The 23,424-nt window shown below is 37.6% G+C and overlaps 3 protein-coding genes across 3 annotated transcripts; 2 read left to right on the forward strand and 1 right to left on the reverse strand.

Annotated features, from left to right (window-relative positions):
• Positions 1–3,112: 3,112 nt before the first annotated feature.
• On the reverse strand, positions 3,113–7,039 carry LOC121783024 (BTB/POZ domain-containing protein NPY1-like). Its single transcript, XM_042181059.1, has 4 exons — positions 6,236–7,039; positions 5,168–5,237; positions 3,897–5,066; positions 3,113–3,833 (listed from the first exon to the last, which is right to left on the reverse strand). The coding sequence occupies exons 1-4, from the start codon at positions 6,295–6,297 to the stop codon at positions 3,297–3,299; spliced, it is 1,839 nt and encodes a 612-aa protein (XP_042036993.1). The 5' UTR covers positions 6,298–7,039; the 3' UTR covers positions 3,113–3,296.
• An 8,959-nt stretch (positions 7,040–15,998) lies between these two features.
• Positions 15,999–19,737, forward strand: LOC121782952 (transmembrane 9 superfamily member 8-like). The gene is made up of 7 exons (XM_042180965.1): positions 15,999–16,237; positions 17,264–17,428; positions 17,506–17,615; positions 17,710–17,818; positions 17,909–18,021; positions 18,104–18,254; positions 18,394–19,737. The coding sequence occupies exons 1-7, from the start codon at positions 16,136–16,138 to the stop codon at positions 19,549–19,551; spliced, it is 1,908 nt and encodes a 635-aa protein (XP_042036899.1). The 5' UTR covers positions 15,999–16,135; the 3' UTR covers positions 19,552–19,737.
• Positions 19,738–22,446: 2,709 nt separating this feature from the next.
• On the forward strand, positions 22,447–23,247 carry LOC121781665 (probable CCR4-associated factor 1 homolog 11). Its single transcript, XM_042179378.1, has one exon. It carries the CDS (start codon positions 22,447–22,449, stop codon positions 23,245–23,247), a length of 801 nt encoding a protein of 266 aa, XP_042035312.1.
• The last annotated feature ends 177 nt before the right edge of the window (positions 23,248–23,424 follow it).

Below are 23,424 nucleotides of genomic sequence, written 5' to 3' on the forward strand. Positions count from 1 at the left end.
CAACCCCGGTTTGAACTTGAAGTGCAGCGGAAAAATGTTCTAGTGGTGCAAAGGGGTTGTTTGACTCAAATATACTCAACCTAGGGGCTAATTTACGTTTTTCAAGAGTCTGGGGTTCAATTTCAAATTTCTGGAAGTCTGGGGGTCGGATATTCATATAATGGGGTAACAATTGGGATTTAAGCATACTAGGGGACCGAATTGCAAAAATTGACTTAGGGTTTGGTTATCAACCAAACCCTATACCTCTTTCGCCGTTTACCCCCCTTTGAGAGGGTTCTCCCATCGCAGCTCCTTCGGTCATCATCTCCGTTCTCTCGGCCAAATTTCCGGCACCCCGCACGCTGCCCCCACCGGAATTGCGTTCCCCATTGGTTGGCCCTCTGTTCCCGGCTGCGATTTGACACGGCTGCGGTTGTCCTGCTCCGTCAGCGATGGCGATTTTTGCCATCGCCTCTCTCGCCTTCTGTCTTTCTTCCCACCATTCAGGGTATCCTACCCTCTGAAAGCATGTTTCCCGAGTGTGTTTTTGTTTCCCGCAATGGGAACACCACAGTTTGGATGTATCGGGGCGATTTCCCGGTCGGTTGGTAGTGGCGGGGTGCTGAGGTGGTCTGCTCCGGTGCGGCGGACGACTGCTCTGGGCGGCGAGACCAAGTCCGATTTCCCCAAGTGATGAATTCCCGGTGTTATCGCCGGTGGTGTCTACGGTGGGCAGAGGCGATGCCGGTGGCATGATTTGACGTCGAGCTGCCTCCGTCTTCACCCACCCGTAGGCCGATTCAACTGATGGGTAGGGGTCTTCCTTGAGGATGTCCCGTTTGATCGATTCATACTCTCGATTGAGTCCGGTCAGAAATTTAATCAATCTCTTCTCATTTGAATGTGCTCTGTATTGATTAACTCCTTTGTCGCAGCACGTAATGGGTTGCTTCTGGCAGCGATCGATGTTGATCCACAGCCCTTGGATCCGTCGGTAGTATGTTTCCAAGTCTAGGTTCCCCTGTTTTAACTCGATTGCCTTTTCTTCCAGGTCGTAAATCAGGTACTTGTCCGCCTTGTTCTCGAACGTCACCGCGAGACTGTCCCAGAGTGCCTTTGATGTCTGGTGATGAGCGAAATCAGCGATGATTTCGTTCTCAATGTTGTCAACGATCCAGGAAAACACCACCAGATCGTCTTCTTCCCAGTCGTCGTATCCTTTGCTCCCCAGTGCAGGGGGTTCGGTTTTGATATGCGAATAGGCTCCTCGGCCTCCGATCTTGACTTTCATAAGTCTTGACCATAGTGGGTAATTCTTTCCGTCGAGTTTGAATGCCACGACGACATTCTTGCTATCTTTCAACCTTGTTGGCCGTTCTGGATCATTTTTAGCATCTTCTGCCATGGTTTCTATTGATCTTTGCTGGTTGGTTTTGATAGGAGTTTGGTTTTCTGGCTTGATCTATGCCGTTTGGTCGGGATTGGTATTTGGGCGGTGATGAGCTTTTTCTGAGCCATAATCGAATTCGAAACCTGCTCTTGATGCCATGATAAAGAGATCAAAATCGAGAAGAAGGTTTTTATCTTTTATTTTCTTACTTTGATTTACATAGGTACAGGGTTTATATAGAATTAGGAATATCCACATAAGGAAAACCTAATTATCATAATTACATGATTTGATATCTTCTAAGTATGGTATAGAATAAATCAGTATCTTCTAATTGTGATCTTCCGTGATTTCTTCTAACAATCAAGAAATGGGAGACGTTTGTAAAGTGTTTTCTGTGACCACAAGTAATAAAACTAATGATTTATGTGTTCTTGGCGACATTGAATATTCCAGCTAACTCAATTTGACTGGAAATCGAAGGATATATTTTCATTGTATTTATAGTGGAAGAATATGTTTTCCACAAAGAGAGTTGGAAACTAAAGCACCAACTTTTTCTTGGTCGTAAAACTAATAGTCTTTGATGGTTATCATTGCCATGTTTCAAAATTCTTCTCCAGTAATACATTCTATATATTATTTATTGTTGAAATCTACTACTAAAATACGCCCAGTTTTTAATTCTGTACATTTTCTTATTTAATCAAAACATTCTATAAGTGTTTATGCAATGTTGTGGCACTATATTATTAAGTAGAGAAAGAAAAGTATGCCAAAAATAAGTAGAAAATGGTATTTTGGGTCACTTCTAACTTTTAAGGAGTATTTTATACAAAAAAATCATGCAAATCTGACCATAGTTATGGGTCACACAACATTAAAAATAATTAAAAGAGCAGAAAAGAAAACTATAAACAAAAAAAGAGCCTAGAATACAGAAATACTCCCTCCGTCCGCGAATAGGAATCCCGTTTTTCCATTTTAGTCCGTCCGCAAATAGAAGTCCCGGTTCACTTTTACCATAAATGGTAATAGGATCTCACATTCAACTAGCTCATTTTACTCGCATTTCATTTAAAACTAATACTATATACAAATGTGTCTCATATTCCACTAATTTTTTTCCACTCACTTTTCTTAACCTTTCTTAAAACCCGTGTCGCCAAAAAATGAGACTCATAATGGCAGACGGAGGGAGTACTACATTAGAAAAAATATCTTTAAACAAACTTCCAAATTTGTAGGTAAATAGAAGAAAAAAGAAAATTAAACAGACTCTATGAACAGGAAAGAAATTGAAGAAAATGGTCTAAAATACTACTCCATTCGTTCCATAGTAGTGGAGTCATTTTGCTATTTTGATACATTTCATAGTAATAGAGTCATTTCTTTTTTTTTTAGTAAAAGTCAACATATTTCTTTCTACTTACTTTATTTTCTCATCATCTATATACCTTTTTTCATCTTATATTTTATTATTTCTTTACTTAACTTATTTAACATAATTTTTTCTTAAAACTCCTGAAAAGAAACATCTCCACTGCTATGGAATGGAGGGAATAGGAAAAAAGGGATAAAAGAAGAAAAACTATCTCTTTCTCCAAGTAATCAATTTTTTATTGGTAGCTATCATTTTTTAATAAAAATTGCCCTTCATTCTGTAAATTTAGCAGCCTTGTTTTTTTTTCTGGTTTTAATTTTTACAGAGGGACAAAAAAATAAAACAGAAGACAACAGTTTTAACATGAATCCTTGGGAACTAAATGAGGAATAGATATACAAGAATTTAACCAATTGATACAATGATGTGCAGAAGAGATGAATGAAAACAAAACCACAGGATTATCCAAAGAAACTGATACAATGCAGTTTTCCTACTACAATAAATGGAGATCCTACTACCACTTTACACTTACCATCATCACGAAATCGAGTGTCTCCGATGCCTCGAAGATGAGCCAGACGACTTCGTTTCTCCTCGGATCATTGAGGCCGGGCTTTGAGAGCTCCCTGAAGTCTCGGAGCTCTTGTTCTCTCCATTGGCCACCCCTTTCCCAATCACCCACAGCCTGTCGAATATCCTCCTCGAACGTGATGGCAGCAGCTGCGCACTCGATCCTCCGTTCTTGCAGCCTCTTTTCACAAGTTTTCCACTTGTCACTGCTTCCTCCTCTTCTTTCATTTTCAGCTCATCCTTCTGTTTTCTGAGGGATTTGCAGTTTTCAGGCGCCGTCTTCCCCCAGTTCTCTTCGGTCTTTCTAGGGGCATCATCGATGTTGCTGATAGCGTGAGTAGCTGCTGATGTGCTCGCCTGTTCAAAGAATAGAACTTGCACCACCACGCGTAGTGGCAGCTGCTCGTTCTGCGCTGCGTGCATGGTGGCGTCCGTTGTCAGTCTCTTCACGTCCATTAGCCCACACAACCTCTTCCTCTCAGATTTTGTCAATCCACTATGCTCCTGCAATATATGACACATTTCAGTTTTGACAAAATTATTGCAAACTGAGAAAAAAGAATGCACCTTTAGAAAGATGTCAATGACGCCGTATAATCCATCATGAATCGGTCTGGCCGACTCAGGAACTGACTGGGACAGTTTGATGAAACTGGAAACGGTGAGGCTCTGGTCATGAGCAACTGCTGCAAGATAACCATCTACGATCTTGCCAACTTTCAACCAAGATCCATACCCTAAAACAAAGTCACCCCCATTCTTCTCAATCATCTTCTTATCCTTCTTACTCATCTCATTCTCCACAAACAAATCCACGAGGCGTTGAACAAGTTCAATGTCGTAGATAGTTGTCTGAGGAGGCCTTGCAGGGATCAAGAGATCACTGACCAGAGCATCGTCGAGTTTCAAACTGATGTTCTTTATCAGCACTTCTCTTGATGAATCATCGGCTTCTATGAGAATAGCAACTTTGAGTAATTTCAGTAAGAAACTACAGGCACAGCTGATACCTTTATCCGAAGGGAGCAAGCAGATTATAGTTTCAACTAAGGATTTGTTTCTGTTGATATGAACTTCAGACACCAATGCATCGACAGAATCTGGCAGCCATCTCATGGCGTAAGCCTTCAATGCCTCCCCAATCACGCCCCCATCCATTCTGCCTTTGGATTTAATCGCGAGCATGACTCTCTTGTACAGGTCAATATCCAGCTCACAGATATCTTCGATCCACCAGTCTCTAGGGACGGATTCCAACTTTTCAGAGAATTTCAGTCCACTGCGCATTATTTGGTTTGATGTTGCCAGTCTTCTGTTGTACGTGTAAGACCAGGTGATCAGCGAAGGATCCACCGAAGTTTTGGATGCTATTGAATCTATGCACCTACCGACTATCTTTAGATTCTCGGACCATGGAAGGAGAGATTTGGAGGTCTGTAGGACGATGATGGAGTCTTTCCAGTTGCGTAGCACACTGGAGTTGAGGAATATGTCAATCTTCAAGATCAGGTTACCTCTGTCAATATCTTCGGTCATTTCAAGATACTCTGCTGCACAGCGTGCAGCCACAACGTTGTAGGGGTTGAGAGTCACTGCCACGCCATAACAGAATTTGGCACATATCTCAAATGCTTTAGGGCCACCGGGAAATTCGACCAACTGGGTTTCATCAGGGCTTTCCTCACTGACTCTTGATACGAGCTTTTGCAACTTATTGCTCTTAGACAAAAGAGGAAACTGACAAATCCAAACACAAACTTTGACAATTAGACACAGCTCTAACTCAAAAAAGTCAGAAAAAGATCAGCATGAAACAGTTTTACTTCCAGAAAAGTCACCTTATGGAGAAGGAACTTCACATCGCCAACACTTATGATGATATCGGTCGCCAATTCAGATGACACATACCTGCAGCGAATTGTACAAGATTTACCTTACATTGTGGCATGCTAGCGGAACCACTAAGGCATTATGTAACAACAGTGTATCTGTTAATGAACTGCCAATGTGCATGGCACAAATAGAGATACTGGTCCAAATGCAATCTAACTCAACCAAGTTCAACAGAACCTTTCAAGCAGCTTTGAACATTCATCTCATTTAATAGAATTTGTATTATCATATTTGTATGAATGAGATCAAACTCAAATTGTTACATAAAATGCTTGTCAAATTTTTGTATTCACAACCTATGTTTCTTCTTAAATGAGGCACAGAATGGCTCCAGATTGCATAAAACTCGGGGTAGTGATAAGCATACTATTGTTTGTAGAAAACATTCTGTTTATAGGATAAAGCCTAAAAAATTTCATTAATGGTGCTTGAATTTTGATCTTAATCCATCACTGAGCAAGGTAACTATACTAATCTATATCATCACCTCAGAATAATCAAAACGTTAAATTAAAAGGGATGATGCAACATGGCCAGCAAAAAAGGAAGATAAAATAAAAAATTGAAGACAAAAGGTGATCAACGACACAGAAGCTACTTTCTAATCTTTTGCTAGTTTAAATATACATTAACATGTAAAACCTTAGGCTAAGTAGGTCTCACACTTTACAGTTCCAATGTGCCCTCCACATAAAGTGTGAATAATGAAAGTGAGAAATTCCTGTAACTAAAAAAATACGTAGCACACTGATGAGTATAGTAATTAACACCAAGCCTAAAACTTCCCTTTGCAGGGGGGAAGAGAAATTCTACTAAAGCAACAAAGGTAAATAGGTAAAATACTGTTTCTACTCGTAAATTCAAGCCAAGTAAACATATAAATTCAAGAAAAGGAGAATCTTTGACATGGACTCTAACACTACATGAGCATAAATGCATATATCATAATGAACCAAATAACATTAAGATATGAGAAAAGGAAAACTCGCACACAAGCACACACTGCTATTTACCTCACACAATTCCCTTCAGCGTGAAAAGCATCTGGCTTCGACCCCAGCTTCATATACTTCATCTTTTAATTTTTTTTCTTCAACTTATTCACCTTCAAACTTGTTCAAAACTGAACTCCTTGGAACTTTCAACGAAGAAATTCAGGGAAACAAAATACATATAGCTCCGAAAAGGGCAAGAAACTGAAAAACCCAAGAATCATTCTCTGCGACCTAAAAGAGACAAAAGAAGGAATCTTTACGTTATCCCATCAGACATTATGAGTCCCTCTCCGACCAGAACACATCAGCGTCGCCCTCCTCCACAACAAACACAAAGAAACAAAACCCACCAACAATATCAAAAAAATCTCCCCACACTTTTTATCTTTTAGTGTTTTCTCTGATTCACCACTTGAAGGAAAAGGGCCTCCTCGGGTGGCGAGCCGGCGCAATTGAGAGACAAAAGTAGAGAATTGCATTGCGAAATGAGGTGATGTGATGCCATAAATGCTGTGACAGATTATAGTCCACCAGCCCCGAGAATTAAATTTTTTTCACAGCCGCCTTGGCTAGTACTCCTCCTCCTGATTTGCCAAGATCTCATCTTTTTCAAGTCGCGAATCTCAAGATTGCCCCTTTCTCTCTCTCGCTATATTAATGAAGGCGACATGCGTGTATTTGTTTCTGAGGTGGAGGGACTGTGTAATACTGAGAAAGTTGTCGCTCTGTGTGAAGCGTTGGGGTGCAGAGGAGAGAGAGAGAGAGGGGGTGGCGTAGTGAATGGAGTAAGTGGGAGATTGACAGAGAGGAACAGAGGAATGCACACACTACGCTGCTTTATCAAGCTTTGTGCAGTTAATGCACGCCAACCTTGTGTGGACCTTTTTGCCCCTACTTCTCTTCTTTATTCCTCTACTTATATTCTTTTTCTTTTTTTAATTTCATGAAAATTCTTTGCCTTGCAGTAGGTAGGTGTGTTGTGTGCCAACGTTTCGTGCCACAAACTAAGGGCATCAATAACCCCGTCCCCATTTCCGGCCCCAAGTCCCCTCCACGTCATCATTTCTCTATAGTTGCGGCCCAGGTCCCAACTGCTGTAACCCTGCATGCCGCAACTCGGGCCGCAACTAATAAATGACACTATTCACAACTCCAACCTATTTTACACGTAAAATAAAAAACACCGGAAATTTATAACACGAAAAATTTCATTTATAACACGAGAATTTCATTTTTAATATAAAAACAATAAATTATAACCTAAAAAATATAAAAAAAATTAGAATATTAAAAAAAATAAAAATTGGAGAGTAGGCAGCACGTCGCCCCTCTCCTTCTTCTTCCTCCTTGTTCCTATCCCCGTCCCTCTTCTTCCTCTTCCAAAATGTAAAAATTCAGAACAATAATTGCAAATCTGCAGCACGTCGCCGCCCCTCTTCTTCATCTTCCTCCCTCTTCTTCCTCTCCCCCTCCCTCCTCTTCCTCTTCCTCTTCCTCTTCCTCTTCCTCTTCCTCCCTCTTCTTCTCTTCCAATTTTTGGCAAAAATTGCAGCCCTTCCGTCACGGCCCCGAAGCTGCAACGCCGTCCCAGGCCGGGACGCGGGACGCTCACCAGGCCGGGAACGCGGCCCCGGGACCGGCCTGGGCAGTGACTCGCCTCCGTGTAACGCATGGGACGGGTCGGGACTCGCGATTTGCGGCCCGGCCCTCCGCGTTACAGATGCTCTAAGCTACTCCCTCTTTCCCTCAAATATTGTATCACTTTGACCCGGTACGGATTTTGAGAAATATAATGAAAAGTCAGTTGAAAATGTTAGTGAAACGTGGATATGATTTTTATATATTATTTTTATAATAAAATATGAGTATGAATGAGTTATTAGAATATGAGGTCCACAACTACGTTGTATGCATGCGCACACGCGCACACTGCATGCATACACTATACACTTCACATACTCTACATACATACACACATTCTGTGTGATATGTGAAAGTGTGTTTGTTGTGTGTGCAAGATGTGTATTATCAATTATGAGTATGTACTTTGTGTGTTTGGAATAGCTCAATTTTATAATTATTTGAAATTTCAAATTTTCCATTAGCAAAAATGTTATCGTAAACCTTTTATTTGAATTGATTCAATACTAATCCCTTCGTTCCGAGACATATTCTTTTCTGATTCAATACTAATCAAGTACCTTTATATCTCTCTTACTTTATTCTCTCTCTTATTTTTTTTTTTCTTCATTTAACCACTAAACAACCTTACCTAAAAACTTTGTCCAATGTGTCACTTTGTAAAGAGAAAGAGGAAGTACTAAACAACGACAAAATACATTCTCTTGGTTTAAATAACAAAAATAAGGAGATGTCATGTTATGTCATATAGCAGGTAAAGTAAATTGAAATGGTGCAAGTGAGAATGTGAATCATTTTGCTAGGGGGCTTAAAATTGGATAGTAATTGTGGAGACCAATCTATACACCCTCAGATTTATTGATTATCCAACCACATTCATTCTGCATATTTTGCCCACTTTTGGGCCAATAAAATAATTTGTAGGAATGTATATTTGACCAAGTTAAGCTATACCATACCAGCCAAAAGTTGACTGGGAAGTATGGATACATTTGATTTCCACAATTCTATTTTATGTCACATTATGGATAGAATGTTCCTAGCCAAACAACATTCTTTTTTGAAAGGGATATTTAATTTCTCCTTCTTCCCTTGATGACTTGATCTACTTCTACCTTGGAAATGCAAATTTTACTTGCATATAAATTCATTTAGTTAAACAGGACATGCTAAATAATGTATATCAAAGATCTACTGATTTGAATTGGAGCAATCATTAGTTTGTTTTTATTGACAAGTTTTGGAAATGGTAATTAGAGCATCCACTATAGGCGGCCTTCCCCTATAGCCCCGCCCCTTTTTTTGTCCATAGCCCCAATTTTTGTGTTCACATCCTCATTATAGGCGGACACTTCCAATAGTCTCGAAATTTTATAACCAATTTTCATTTTAATTTTTTCGTTTCATTTTTAAATAAGCTGAATTGAAATAATTATAAAACGAGGTAATTGAGACAGAATATTCATTGTATTGGCAAAGGTAAAATTATACAACGAACGTAAAAAAATACAAATAAAAAGGCCGCCACCATATCCCGTCGGCTGAGAAGGATAGCCGCCATATCCCGACGGCTGAGAAGGATAGCCGCCATATCCCGACGGCTGGGAAGGATTGCCGCCATATCCCGATTCGTGCGAGTCGGGGGATTCGTCGTCTCCACCGTGCATTTTTAGAGAGTGAAAGTGTAGATAATGAATGAAGGGAGAGTGTGTGAAAATGGGGTAAATGGATGGCGGAGGAGTGGTATTTATACAGGAAATTTTCAAAAAAATAAAATAATAAATAAATTCAAGGGGGCAGACGCCTATCGCCCCGCCGCCCCAACCGCCCTGTCCTCGCCCCTTTATCGCCGATCCATATAGGACGCCCCATCGTCGCCCCCTCCGGGACGTCCGCCCCATTTTTCCTATAGTGGATGCTCTTATAGTATTAGTAGGTCAGACGAATCAAGTAAATCCTATGAAAATAACAAACCATTTCGAACTCATTATATGAGTTATTGGTGCATATCCATCATGTAATCATCACTTACTCATTACTAAGTTTTCAAAGCTTTGTCATTGATATTTGATAATGACACCACTATGCAAAATATTTTTAACTTGCAATGAATTTGATGTTGAGATGCATCAATAAAAGTACACATGTATACTTAATTCTAGTTTATGTATAGTTATATACAATGTTAACTGATTACTTGACTCATTAATCTTAAATCTACTCTATAGTGGAGGTGTGAAAATTAAACATGCTTAATTCACAACAAAATTTTGAGCATAAAAAAATCTGGCAAACATAAGATTATACTGTATTTGAATATAGAAATCTTGAGGCTCTTGGCAATACAATGGGGTCCCAGTTCAATTTGGCACATCAACATTCTATTCCAATATCGTAGCCTTTTTAGGGGCCGAGCAAAATTAGTTTCAAATATTATAATCAATTAATTCTATACATTGAAACCCCAAACTACTTAAAGTACGACAATTATATTAAAATAAAATAAAATAAAGCACTAGCAAAATAATCATAGCCAATATATCAGGAACACATAATTTAGTGAGTGATAAAATCTGTCAACTGGAAAACGATGATACTAATAATATACACTCCATGTGGGATATCAGAAATTGACCAATATATGTAACAGATATTAAATTATCAAATGAGACCTACTGAATTTATAATCGGTTCAATCTACTTACTATCTTTAACATTTTTGAATTAACTAGAAATAATTATCTCTAAAACCACAATCTTTAGACTTTAGTGTTATCAAAGGCGTTGGAATGAAGGCTAAAAATATGCTATGCAGCTTGGTGAAGTCCAATGTGTTTTTTCTTGTTTATTTTGAGGAAAATTTTGTTGCTTGGGTGCTTTTTGAAGTTTATATAGGCTTTATTGGTAGATAAATATTAATTTTAGAGTGATGCTAAATGGCCATATAGTGGCCATCCATACAGGGATAATTTAGTAAATTTAAGTGTATATTAATAATTAAAATATTAGTTATAGTTAGTGGATAACTTAAAATTACTTATATATCCTTTGCCTTATTTTGGTTATTAATTCTCAACTCAAGTTTTTAGACGAGAGGGAATTTGTATATTTCAAAACTTGAAATAAAGTTACACTAATAACTACTCGTATTTAATAGTAGCCTCTAATTGGAATTTGAATCAAAGCAGACAATGATTAATTGAGTTCTTTTTAAAAGCCCATATAGTCTGAAAGTTTATTATAATATATTTAGTGAAATTTATTCCATGAAAGTAAGCTTTCGTGTACAAAAGCATCACTAAGCACAATACTATCATTTTAATTTTGACAGTATTTTCTCCTCTTAATAAATTTTTGTAATACTATCCATAAATACTAATGAAATTAAATTATAGAATTACAAAATTTTGTATTAATTCAATATATATATATATATATATATATATATATATATATATATATATATAATTATGGTACAAAAGTATATTAACAAATAACAAACCCCAACAAAAGAAAATCGTTCATAATGAAAATGATAAACTAACACAATAGAAAATAAAATTAATATTCTAAGTTTTTATTTTTTAAATTAATATTCTAAGTTTACAATTAAATAGTCTTAGAATAATAATATTGGATTCCTAATTGTAATTAGTAATTTTTATAGCTATAATTTCACAACTTTAGATACTTAGAGCATCTCCAATGGCGGACGTCCGGTCGGACATCCGGTCGGACGTCGCGACGGGCGACCGGGACGTCCGCCATTGTGGCGTTTAGGGTCGGATACGGACGTCCCGTGAGGACGTCGGGTGTCCTCGGACGTCCCGGCGACGGGCGGGCGGACGTCCGCCATTGTGGCGTCCAGTCGGACGTCCGGTCGGACGTCCCGTTTTTTAAATTTTTTTTTTAAAAACTCTATATATACGGCTCGTTGAATTTTATTTCATTCGCACCACTTGTGTTAACAAGTTTCTCTCTCTACATCTCTAATTTCAAGTTTTCCGATGAAGTTGTTAATTTTTCCCGTTCGTATTCTCGGTCAAATTTTATTTCCGTAAATGTAAATTGTTTTATTTATGAATGTATGATTTTTTTTATTGCGGGATGTCCTAGTGGGAAGGGCGGACATAGGAGGGGATGTCCTAGTGACGTGGCAGTGGGATGGGAAGTCCTAGTGACGTGGCAGGAGGTGTTTTTGGGATGTCCTAGTGGATGTCCTAGTGGGATGTCCGCCCACTGGAGATGCTCTTAATGATTCATTACTATAAATCCACACCTACCAAAAGAAGGAATTAGTCTTAAATTCACCGGGACTAAAATTGGACGTGTAATCAACCTCGGAAGATTGAATTGATGAACTTTGTCTTGAATTAAAAGTTTGATATTAGAATTGATATTTGATTCGATTAAGATATTAAGAATTAATTTAGAACTTTGATTGTTATGAAATAAAACTGGATATTTTGGGATTTTAAATAATTTAAATTGAACAATTCAAGTGAGTTTTGAATTAAATTTTGGATTTTAATCGAATGACAAACTCTAATATTCAATTGAACAATTGAGGATAATTTGATATTTAATTCAATTTATCTTATGTACAACTGATGCAATTAGATATCTAGTTTGATCTATGATTCAATTAAACCAGGTCAATGAATGCTGAGACTAATGCAACAAACTTTTAGATTTAAGTAACAAAGCACTTGACCTCGTAATTTATCTAATACTAGTATTCAATTGAATAGCTGAATAGAATATTAGATTAATTTGATACAACCAATTATTTTAATTGATTTTTATTTAATTTAATTTTTGAATTTTAATTGGATGAATTAGATAAATAATAGTATATCTAATTGACTAATTGAGTACTTGACTTTGCAATTTATATTATACACAATTCAATAACTCAATCGAATAAGAAATTAATTTGACACAATTAATAATTTGAATTAACTTTGATCCTAGATTGAATTTGGGATTTTAATTTAATGACTAAACTAAATCTTACACCAATTGATTAATTGGGGATAATTTGATAGTTTTATTCAATTTATCTGATATCCAATTGATACAATAGCATATCTAGTTTGATATTTTATTCAATTAAAGCAATTAATTGAATGATAAGATTAATGTAACAAAATTTAGATTTAACTGAGTAATTAACTTTTAAATTTATCTTGTACTCAATTCAATAACTCAATCGATATTTGATTAATACGGTATGATATAACTAATGACTTTAACTGATCTTTGATCTTAGATCAAATTTGGGATTTTAATCGAATTATTTAACAAACTCTTATATCCAATTAACCAATTGGGGATAGTTTGACATTTGATCCATTTTATCTCATACTATTATGTGCTGAACAAAATTCATTATAATTACGAGCATCCACTCTTTCTAGATTTGTTTCCGTTAACTTATAAGCTTGTGGATTGTGGAGCATTTTTTTCTTCATTTCTTATATGTCAAAAAAGAATTTCTTTTATACTACTCCTAGTATTTACGCTCACTCACACATGTATACATACATATGCTTTGATGCAACTTTGAATCCACAGGAGATGAACGAAGAAGAAGTTGAGCACCAGGCACTAGCAGAAAGAGAAAAACAAAGAATGAACTCATCTGGACATTTATTCAAACACCTACTATGCACACACCAATACATATCTCTTCTTCAAATCCTGCATAAATCTATCAATTTTTTTTACAGAAACTAAAACAAAAAAGTAACAATCGATAGTTGTACATAAAATTTTTTCAAAATCTATTTATATTTTTCATAGAAAACCCAAAAAATCAAAGTAAAAAAATGTCATGTCACAACTACAACCTTTCTCGCCATTGTTGCACCAGCAAGAGATTTCTTTGAGGTGTCAATTTTCATGACAGGGAAAGGGAAGGAAAGTGAAAAAAAAACGCCTTTTTTTTTCTGGAGAGGTTGGCGGGATTAAAATAACATTCTATTGTACAAGGATATAAATGTCATAGAAATTAGAATTGAACCGGAAGTTATTATTAAACCGGTTTTTTCCTATTAAACCAGTTTTATGGCTGGCCATAATGTGCCCACATAGACTTACCCTTAATTTTAAAGGCTATGTTATGGTGGATTCGAATATGTGACTTTAGGTCCGGGCATCAATTATTGTACAGTTTGGCACACAAAGTGGTAAATAAATTACTAAAAAATAAACAAGTAAAAACCTTTTAGCTTGCTAATCCTTGAATGTTGGTTTAATATTGATTTTTTCTATTTTAATTTTTATCAATTGCTATTTTTATTGTCGTTAATTATTGCCTTTTGACCCTGGTTTGTATTTGAAATTTTACTGATTCATTTTTCACTTTGTGCTTTTTTAAATCATCAAAAAAGAGAACCACACTCTTTATTTTACATCTTTAATTAATCATAATTTTTTCAATTGTAAGTATACTTTTAATAATTTCAAAACTACAACACGGCCAAACTTTCTTGACGACGAACTTTTTCCGAAAAATCATTAAATATTATTCCCCATTACTCATGAAAATGATCTCGAAAAAGAATTTGGGGCTAAGAGCAATAATTATTGGAAATATAGGCGTGGGCATAAAACATCATAGATTAATGATGATGGACCAAAATGGGTCCCAAATATTTATGATGGAGGCATATGCTATCTCACTTTTCAGTGTGGGGGACCTTATGTTAAATATGCCCCACCTTTATTCTATTTTATTTGATATTTTATCTATAAATTCACAAATCCTTTTAATTTGTCCTTGAGAAATTAAATTACTTTAATGACAAAAAAATTGTTTTGATTCTGGGTTACAGCCATAAGATCCTCTCCAGGTTTTATGTGAATAAAGGTCGACCTACTACTATGAGTATCCATATTCCTTTGTTTTTTTGCCCTATTTTGTAATTTAATGTATAAACATTCGTGTGATTCTTGGAAAATAATGCAAGTGCAAGAATTTGGTGTATTCGATAAAAGTAGGTGGGAAGAAAAGTTTGAATCCACTAAGGTAATTCGAGTTAGTTAACGTGATTGGATTTTGCAATATAAATTAATTAACCGACTTATTTGGGTGTATTTATTTAAAATATTAAAAAAATGAAAAAATAAATGCAGGCCGAGAAAATAACCATAAGGCAAGAAATAATTTAACTAACATACCAAACAACAAGTAGAATTAGAATGTCATTATATTAGCGAAATATTACTATCAAAACGTACCCTAAAAATCTAAAACTGTATTTTAAGTTGAGCCCATGCCTTCGCCATAATTCCAATTTTGGTCACGAAATGGGCCGTTAATATGCTGAACTTTGGAGTCACTTGATGAAGTAGATTGGGTTTTCTTTACATAGGCCCATCTTCAGTTACTTGGTTTTTCTAAAAGTATCATTACCTTTCAATAATATGAATAAAATATTTAAGCTATTAACTTTGTACCAACAATATTTTTACTAGGAGTACAATAATTATGCAATTCTAGCATTATTGTTATCAAAACACATATATTTCTTATTAGTCTATCACTATCACTTCCATACTAGAGGAGTAATTTTATTATTGTGAGACGTTCCATAATAGTAAAGTCATTTTATTTTTTTTAGTAAAAGTCAACACATTTGTATCTCAATTACTTTTCCCCATCTCTTACTTTCTTCTCTCTACTTTTTCGGTTTTCCTCTCTCTATACTTTATTATCTTTTTATTTAATACACTACACATATTTTTCTTTTTCGTAGCGGAAAGAAATGCATCCACTACTATAGAATGAAAGAAGTATATTACCAGTGGAACACCGATTCATTTTTTAAAATACTTCTTTCATTATATATTACAAGTGGAGTTCTGGTTTCTTTGATCATAAATGGTTATAGAGTTCAACATTCTATTATCGCATTATACTCACGTTTTATTTAAAACATATATATACAAGTGAGACATATATTCCAATAACTTTTTTTCACCGACTTTTCTTAACATTTTTTAAAGCTCGTGCCACTAAGAGTACCATACAGAAAATAATGTAAAATAGAAATAAAGAAAAAAATAATAAATAATGATTAAAATAATAATCCTTGATTTGGAGTTGTAGCCCAAGAGTGAAAGTAAAAGTACCTCAAAGCAACCGACAATCTTAAAACACACACGAATGATCTGATCCTTCCTTCACCCCTCTTCCCTCTCTCTGGATCTGGAACCACATACCATTTGCTCCATTCCGCCATTGGAAGAGTAGCTCTTGGATCTCACACAATGCGTGCTCTTTCCTTCTTCCCAGCCCTCTGCATTTTGCTCCTTGCGCCCAATGCCTTCAGCTTCTATCTCCCGGGTGTTGCCCCCGAAGATTTCCAAAAGGTTCAATCTTTCTTAAAACCCAAGATTTTGTAGCTTAATTTTGATTTGGGATTTTTCTGATTCAGTCTTTTGCTGATTCAATGTGATAAGAACTTTGTTCGTTTCTTGATATTGGTTATGTGTGAAGATCTAGTGCCTGCCTATGCTCTTGAGTGCGTAAAATTTTGATTTTGATATAGGTTTTGATTAGAGAGATTTCTTGCTTAGGAGATAATGATAGTTGATAATAGGCTTAATAACAGCTCATTTTTCTGTTTTGGTCTTGTTGGAAACAATTTTCATGGATTTTTTTGCTTCAAATCAAGGAATGGATGGTGTGGACATATTTTTAAGCTTGTAGGAGTGAGCAAAAATGTCTGTGGAGTGCAGTTCTGAATGGACTGAAGAATGTAGAGTGTCAGACTGTTTGTGATGCAGTTGTTTTGACTGTAGAAGGAAATCTTTAAGGTGGGCATAATTAATGAACTAATATGGGTGGTCGACTAGATGGCAGTTCGATTTCGGAGCATGTTTATATGGCTTCATTAAAACTGCTCGTGATTCTAAACCTGTTACCTTTCTTTTGTATTGAAACTCTTGTGTATGATTGAATGAAGTTTGCAGCATGTAGATTTCATTACCTGCATAAATACTAGTAATGCAGAAGGCATTATTGTGGGCAGATTGTGCATTTTCACCTTGTGAAATATTCTTGTCTGTTCTCAACTTTTAATTAGTTCAAGTTTCTGTCATGAAACATTTCTTCTGTGGGGTGATTATTGAAATCCACATCCCTTGGTCCTTGATGCTATACTAGTGCACTCTTAAAATGTGAAAATGGGGAGGCGAAAGAGACACATTGGGCAAAGGCATCAGTAAATCATAGTATGAAATTTGAATTTCTTAGTGTTGGCTAATTTGTAGCCTGAAATCTTGTTCCTAAGTTTAGAGAGTCCATTTTTAGAAGTTTCTGGTTGGTCTTGGACTGTTCTAACACTCCTTTCTGTCTGTGTCTTGTTTCTTTTTTATTTCCCGAATCGAATGCAGGGGGATCCATTGAACGTGAAAGTAAACAAATTGACCTCTATAAAGACTCAGCTTCCATATTCATACTATTCCCTTCCCTACTGTCACCCGAACAAGATAGTCGACAGCAGTGAAAATCTTGGAGAAGTACTTCGTGGAGACCGCATTGAGAACTCCCCCTATGTGGTCCGTCCTATCGCTTTCACAATGCTCTTTGACATTCTCTCTTATTATTGACTTCTTGTTTTATGCTTTTGCTGCAGTTCAAAATGGGGGAACCACAAGTCTGCAATGTTGTCTGTCGAGTTACACTTGATGCCAAAAAAGCAAAGGCATTCAAAGAAAAAATTCAGGATGAATATCGTGTTAACATGTACGTCAGCCTTTGCAGTACACAAATTCCATTTTGTTGCGGCCCTTCTTTTAACATGTCTTGCTTATTTGATGAGCCTGTTTTCTCGTTGCAGGATCCTTGATAATCTCCCTTTGGTTGTTCCGATCCCAAGGTCAGAACAAGAAGGTCCTCCTATCTACCAGCTTGGTCATCATGTTGGGCTGAAAGGGCAGTATGCCGATGTAAGTTAGCTAAATATAACCTTGAAATTGTATGATTTATTTACAGGATTCCTACTTTACTTGGTAATTGGTATTATGTATCATATGCAGAGCAAGGATGAAAAATACTTCATATACAACCACTTGAGCTTTACGGTCAAGTTTCACAGAGATGAGTTGACTGATTCAGCTAGGATTGTCGGTTTTGAGGTCATACCATTTAGGTTGGTCTACACTGGTGTACTGTTATTTCAAGTGGTTTATGCTCTGTTAAATAAACTTGCCTATTTATACCTCGTTCTGTAGTGTCAAACACGAATATGATGGAAAATGGAACGAGAATGCTCATCTCACTACATGCGATCCCCAATCAAAGAGAACAGTTTCTTCTTCGAACTCCCCTCAAGAGGTTGAAGATAAACAAGAAATCATTTTTACTTATGATGTCGCATTCCAGGTAATTATTTCAAAGGCTTTTTTTTACTTTGCATACTAATACGTCGTGAGTTATCGTAGCTGTCTTTGTCAATGCTACCGATAGCAGTCCTGACCGAATCGACCAGTATAAAGTTCCATCTTTTGTGTCTTATCTTCAGGAGAGTGATGTGAAGTGGGCATCAAGATGGGACACGTATCTTCTGATGACTGATGATCAAATCCATTGGTTTTCCATTGTGAATTCTCTCATGATTGTGCTCTTCCTCTCTGGCATGGTTGCGATGATAATGCTGCGAACACTTTACCGGGACATCTCAAAGTACAACGAGCTCGAGACTCAGGAGGAGGCCCAGGAGGAGACGGGATGGAAATTGGTGCACGCAGATGTGTTCAGGCCCCCAAGCAACTCGGACTTGCTCTGTGTTTATGTCGGGACCGGTGTACAATTTCTCGGGATGATGCTCGTCACCATGGTCTTCGCTGTCCTCGGTTTCCTCTCCCCTTCCAACCGGGGAGGGCTCATGACGGCCATGTTGTTTGTGTGGGTTTTCATGGGACTCTTCGCCGGTTACTCTGCTGCCCGGATTTACAAGATGTTCAAAGGAACGGAGTGGAAGAAAATCGCACTCCAGACTGCATTCCTGTTCCCTGGCCTCGTGTTTGGTGTTTTCTTCGTGCTCAATGCTCTCATCTGGGGTCAGAGATCTTCAGGTGCAGTGCCGTTCGGAACAATGTTCGCATTGGTCTTCCTCTGGTTCGGAATCTCAGTCCCGCTCGTCGTCGTGGGGAGCTACGTGGGCTTCAAGAAGCCAGCGATTGAAAACCCGGTGAAGACGAACAAAATACCTAGGCAGATCCCGGAGCAGCCGTGGTACATGAACCCCATCTTCTCCATTCTGATCGGAGGCATCCTACCGTTCGGAGCTGTCTTCATCGAGCTCTTTTTCATCCTAACCTCAATCTGGCTGAACCAGTTCTACTACATCTTCGGGTTCCTCTTCATTGTCTTCATCATCCTCCTCATCACCTGCGCGGAGATAACCATCGTGCTCTGCTACTTCCAGCTGTGCAGCGAGGACTACCTTTGGTGGTGGAGGTCGTACCTCACGTCCGGATCCTCAGCTCTCTACCTCTTCCTCTACGCAACCTTCTACTTCTTCACAAAGCTCGAGATCACGAAGCCCGTCTCCGGCGCCCTCTACTTCGGGTACATGCTGCTCGCTTCATATTCGTTTTTCGTTCTCACCGGCACCATTGGATTCTATGCGTGCTTCGTCTTCACCAGGCTGATTTATTCTTCTGTCAAGATTGATTGATTGAGTTGTATACTGGGCTTCCATATTTTGCAAATTTGTTGAGGGAAATCTGTATTAGTTATTGTAAAAGTTCATATTTCAAATTTACTCTTGGAGTCATCTTTGTAGCAAGGATGAAGAACTGCACTGCCTTTTGTTGATCAGATAATGGAAAACGTGCTAGTAAGACCATATTATTATATGCTATCAATGTTGTCAAAGCAGTATAGCGGTTCATGGCGGTTCGCCCGAAAAATGCCACAGGGATATAGCGTATCGGTATGGCGGGATATAGCGGTCATTAATTAAATATATAAAATAATATTTATATATTCATATATAATTCAAAAAATTAGAAAATAATAAAAATATAACATTAAAAACTCTAAAAACATGTAATAAAGCATAAAATAGAAAACAATTATATAAAAGTCTAGCAATTAAAGTCTTTAGTTCAAGTGTTCAACAAAACATAAAACCATGATAAGCTCAATAGACATCAATCATCAAGCTCAACATAGTCTTCTAGCTCATCATCATTACTATCATCGGCATCCATTTCATCTTCATCCTCCATTGCTTCATCCTCTTGATCTCCACTTACACTATCCTCAAATTCTTCCTCTTCCGATTCTCCATCTACAAGCGCAAGCCTTTTCCTTTTCCCTTTCCCTTTTCTAGGTATGATAGGTTCTTTTTTCTTAGAAACTCTAAGACAACTTGAACTAGATGTAGAAGATTCTTTCCTCTTCTTTGACCTAGGAGGGGCTGTAGGGTGCAGATTGTGAATAGGAGGGGCTGTATGGCTGGGCGGTGGCTGAGTCACTGAGTGGGGCTGGAGAGTGCTGGCTAGGCTGCAACAGGCGGCGGCGGTGCGACGGTGGGTGGCAGATTGTGGAAGGACTGAAGGAGTAGAGATGAAAAGCGGCAGATTGGGGTTGTGGAATTAGGGTTTAGAATTATTGGGGTGGGCTGATTGGGCCTATGCAAAATTAAATTAAAAAATAAAAAGCCCAATAAAAGTCAAAATTAGCACCAAAAAGTCAAAATTGGGCTAAAATACCGCTATTGCGGGATATGGTAGCGCTATGGCGCCACGACCGCCACGGGTATGGCGGCCGCCACAGAAAAATGCTACGTATCGGTGTGGCGATAGCGTTTTCATTAAAAACGGATATGCTATAGCGCAATATCCCCGCTATAGCAGCTATTTGACAACATTGTATGCTATATATAATTTTGTTGTACTACAAAATTGGAATTTTCTATCATTACTACTCAATAAAAATTTATGTATATAAATTAGGCACTAACTTGAACAGTCCGATTAACTTAGGGGTGACAAATTGTGCGTGTTGGGTCGTTATCGGGTCAGCCTGTTATCGACACGATCCAATAAGGACAAACACGAACACGACCCGTTAAGAAAATCTCAAACCCGAACACGAACACGACCTGCTATCCTCAAACCCGAACACGGCACGAACCTGACACGAACCACCTTGGGTCAACACGACACGATAACAACACGTACATTACACGGTACTATAGCAACACGACCTGATAACACGGTTAGAACCTGTTAACAACTGCTCATGATTAACAAAAGTTACAAAACCTTGAATCTAATCATTAAAAATCTAAAATCTGATTATACAATTTGATTTGATGAACAATAATATTAATAGATTCATAGCAACAAAATCCAATGAAATCTTTAAAAAAACATCATTTTTAAAATAATAAAAATTAATAATATAATAATATTATTTCTTAATGGGTAACACGAACACGACACGAAATTTTCGTGTTCTTAACTGGTCGACCCGATAAGGACACGAACCCAACAAGCTTTGACCTAAACCCATTAATTTCGTGCGGATTCGTGTCGGGTTATCGTGTCGTGCCAAAAATTGTCAGTCCTAGATTAACTCATGGGCTAGCTCGAAATTTGAATATGTAGATTTGTCTATCAAATACTCCACTTAATTAAAATATGTAGTATATAAACGCACTTCGAAACTAGACCCTAACTTGAATAGTCCGATTAGATTATGGGCTAGCTCGAAATTTGAATGTATAATTTGTCTATCATAGTATTTAATCAAAATGTGTACATAAATGCAGTTCGAAACTAAGCCGTAACGTAACAAGTCCTACTAACTCATGAACTAGCTCGAAATCTGAATGTTAGCTAAAACTCATTATATTACAAATTAAGGAGCAGACTAACATGAAGATATAATCTTGTAACATGAAAGTCAGTGACGGAACATAAGCACGTGCTATATAACACATAAAGTTTTAAATTAGGAATTAATATAAATTTATAGGCAAATTAATCGGAAAAGAGATAGATGAAAACATAGTAATATAGAGTTAGAGAATTAGACAATTAGTGGCTGGTTACTTATTAAATTTAAACTTTTACATGAGAGTTAATGAAAATAGTCTACAAACACTAATTCAAATAAGGCATATGAATTCAATACGATACTAAATGCTAATGGTCTATAGATCTATTATTTTAGTAAAAGCCCAATAACGAACATAATGTTCATCTTCTGTCTCAGCATACGGCAGATTCGGCAAATTAAGGAGCAGATTAACATGAAAGATATAATTAATTTGTAAGTAACATAAAAGACAGTTATTATACCGTTAGTTTGAATAAGGTAAGTAAGAAAAGATGTTAAAATTTCCTTATATACATACATTAGTTAGGGAGTAGTTTGAGAAAGGTAAGATTTTGCAGATCATTACTACTTTCCTTAATAGAAACAGCGGAGAAGGGAAGATATAATCTCTTATATATAGACAGATGTGCAGTTCCATCCATCACAAAGCAAAATCATATTCTAAGAGAGAAATCAGAATTACCGAAAGCAAAAGAGAGAAATTTGAGATCGAATTATTATGGCTGTGGTGGTGAGAAAGGTTTGGCAAAGCAACCTGGATGCCGAATTTCGTCTGATCAAAGGGTGTTTGAAGCAATTCAGGTTCGCGTCGATGGACACCGAATTCCCGGGCACCATCTACAAGCCCGAGGGGAGCGTCTCGTCTCTCTCAGCCGCCCATCTTTACGCGTTGATGAAGAGAAACGTGGACGCTTTGAACATCATCCAACTGGGGCTGACCCTCTCCGACGCCCACGGCAACCTCCCCACTCTCGGCACACCCGCCACCTTCTACGTCTGGGAGTTCAACTTCCGCGACTTCGACTCCGACTACGACCGCTACAATCCGGAGTCTATCGCGTTCCTCCGCGATCAGGGCATCAACTTCGCGGAGCACAAGCGCAGGGGTATCAACTCCCGTTTCTTCGCTGCCTACTTCCTCAAATCCGGCCTTGGAATGGGCCGGGCCTGGGTCACTTTCCATGGGCTCTACGACTTCGGGTTCTTGATCAAGATTCTTACGAGGGAGGCCCTGCCCATCCATCTCCAACACTTCATGCTGCTGCTGCGTCGCTTTTTGGGCATTCAGGTCTACGATTTGAAGCCCATCACCCGCTCCTTTGCGCTTCACGGTGGCCTCGACGCCGTGGCTCGGAGTTTGAGCGTCGAGCGGGCTGCTGGGAAGAGCCATCATGCCGGCTCAGACAGTCTCCTCACTATGCAAGTCTTCACTAGGCTTGTCCTCAACTCCAACCACGCTTCCTCCGTTTGTGCTATGCTTCACCGATTCAACTATCTATTATATGGACTCACCTGTTAGATGATAGTAGCTATTCATTTCAATGTTACTTCTTGTGATTGTAAATCACCTTTACTTTACTTTCTAGTACAAATTAATCATAATGGATTTTTGAATTGCTATATATAGTGTCTGTTAGAATTTCTTATCTTCATTTGAACAAGATTACAATTTGCATCATCATATTTGAAACTTGGA

Source organism: Salvia splendens, chromosome 20, assembly GCF_004379255.2.
Source record: "Salvia splendens isolate huo1 chromosome 20, SspV2, whole genome shotgun sequence".
NCBI lineage: Eukaryota > Viridiplantae > Streptophyta > Magnoliopsida > Lamiales > Lamiaceae > Salvia > Salvia splendens.

Bases quoted from the DNA above. Each gene is read 5' to 3' on its own strand.
- LOC121783024 (XM_042181059.1), bottom strand. From the start codon at position 6,297: ATGAAGTATATGAAGCTGGGGTCGAAGCCAGATGCTTTTCACGCTGAA. The intron at 5,238-6,235 runs GTAAATAGCAGT...AATTCGCTGCAG, and splicing joins GCTGAAGGGAATTGTGTGAG to GTATGTGTCATCTGAATTGG. The intron at 3,834-3,896 runs GTGCATTCTTTT...CATATATTGCAG, and splicing joins TCATTGACATCTTTCTAAAG to GAGCATAGTGGATTGACAAA.
- LOC121782952 (XM_042180965.1), top strand. From the start codon at position 16,136: ATGCGTGCTCTTTCCTTCTTCCCAGCCCTCTGCATTTTGCTCCTTGCG. The intron at 16,238-17,263 runs GTTCAATCTTTC...AATCGAATGCAG, and splicing joins CCCCCGAAGATTTCCAAAAG to GGGGATCCATTGAACGTGAA. The intron at 17,429-17,505 runs GTCCGTCCTATC...CTTTTGCTGCAG, and splicing joins TTGAGAACTCCCCCTATGTG to TTCAAAATGGGGGAACCACA.
- LOC121781665 (XM_042179378.1), top strand. From the start codon at position 22,447: ATGGCTGTGGTGGTGAGAAAGGTTTGGCAAAGCAACCTGGATGCCGAA.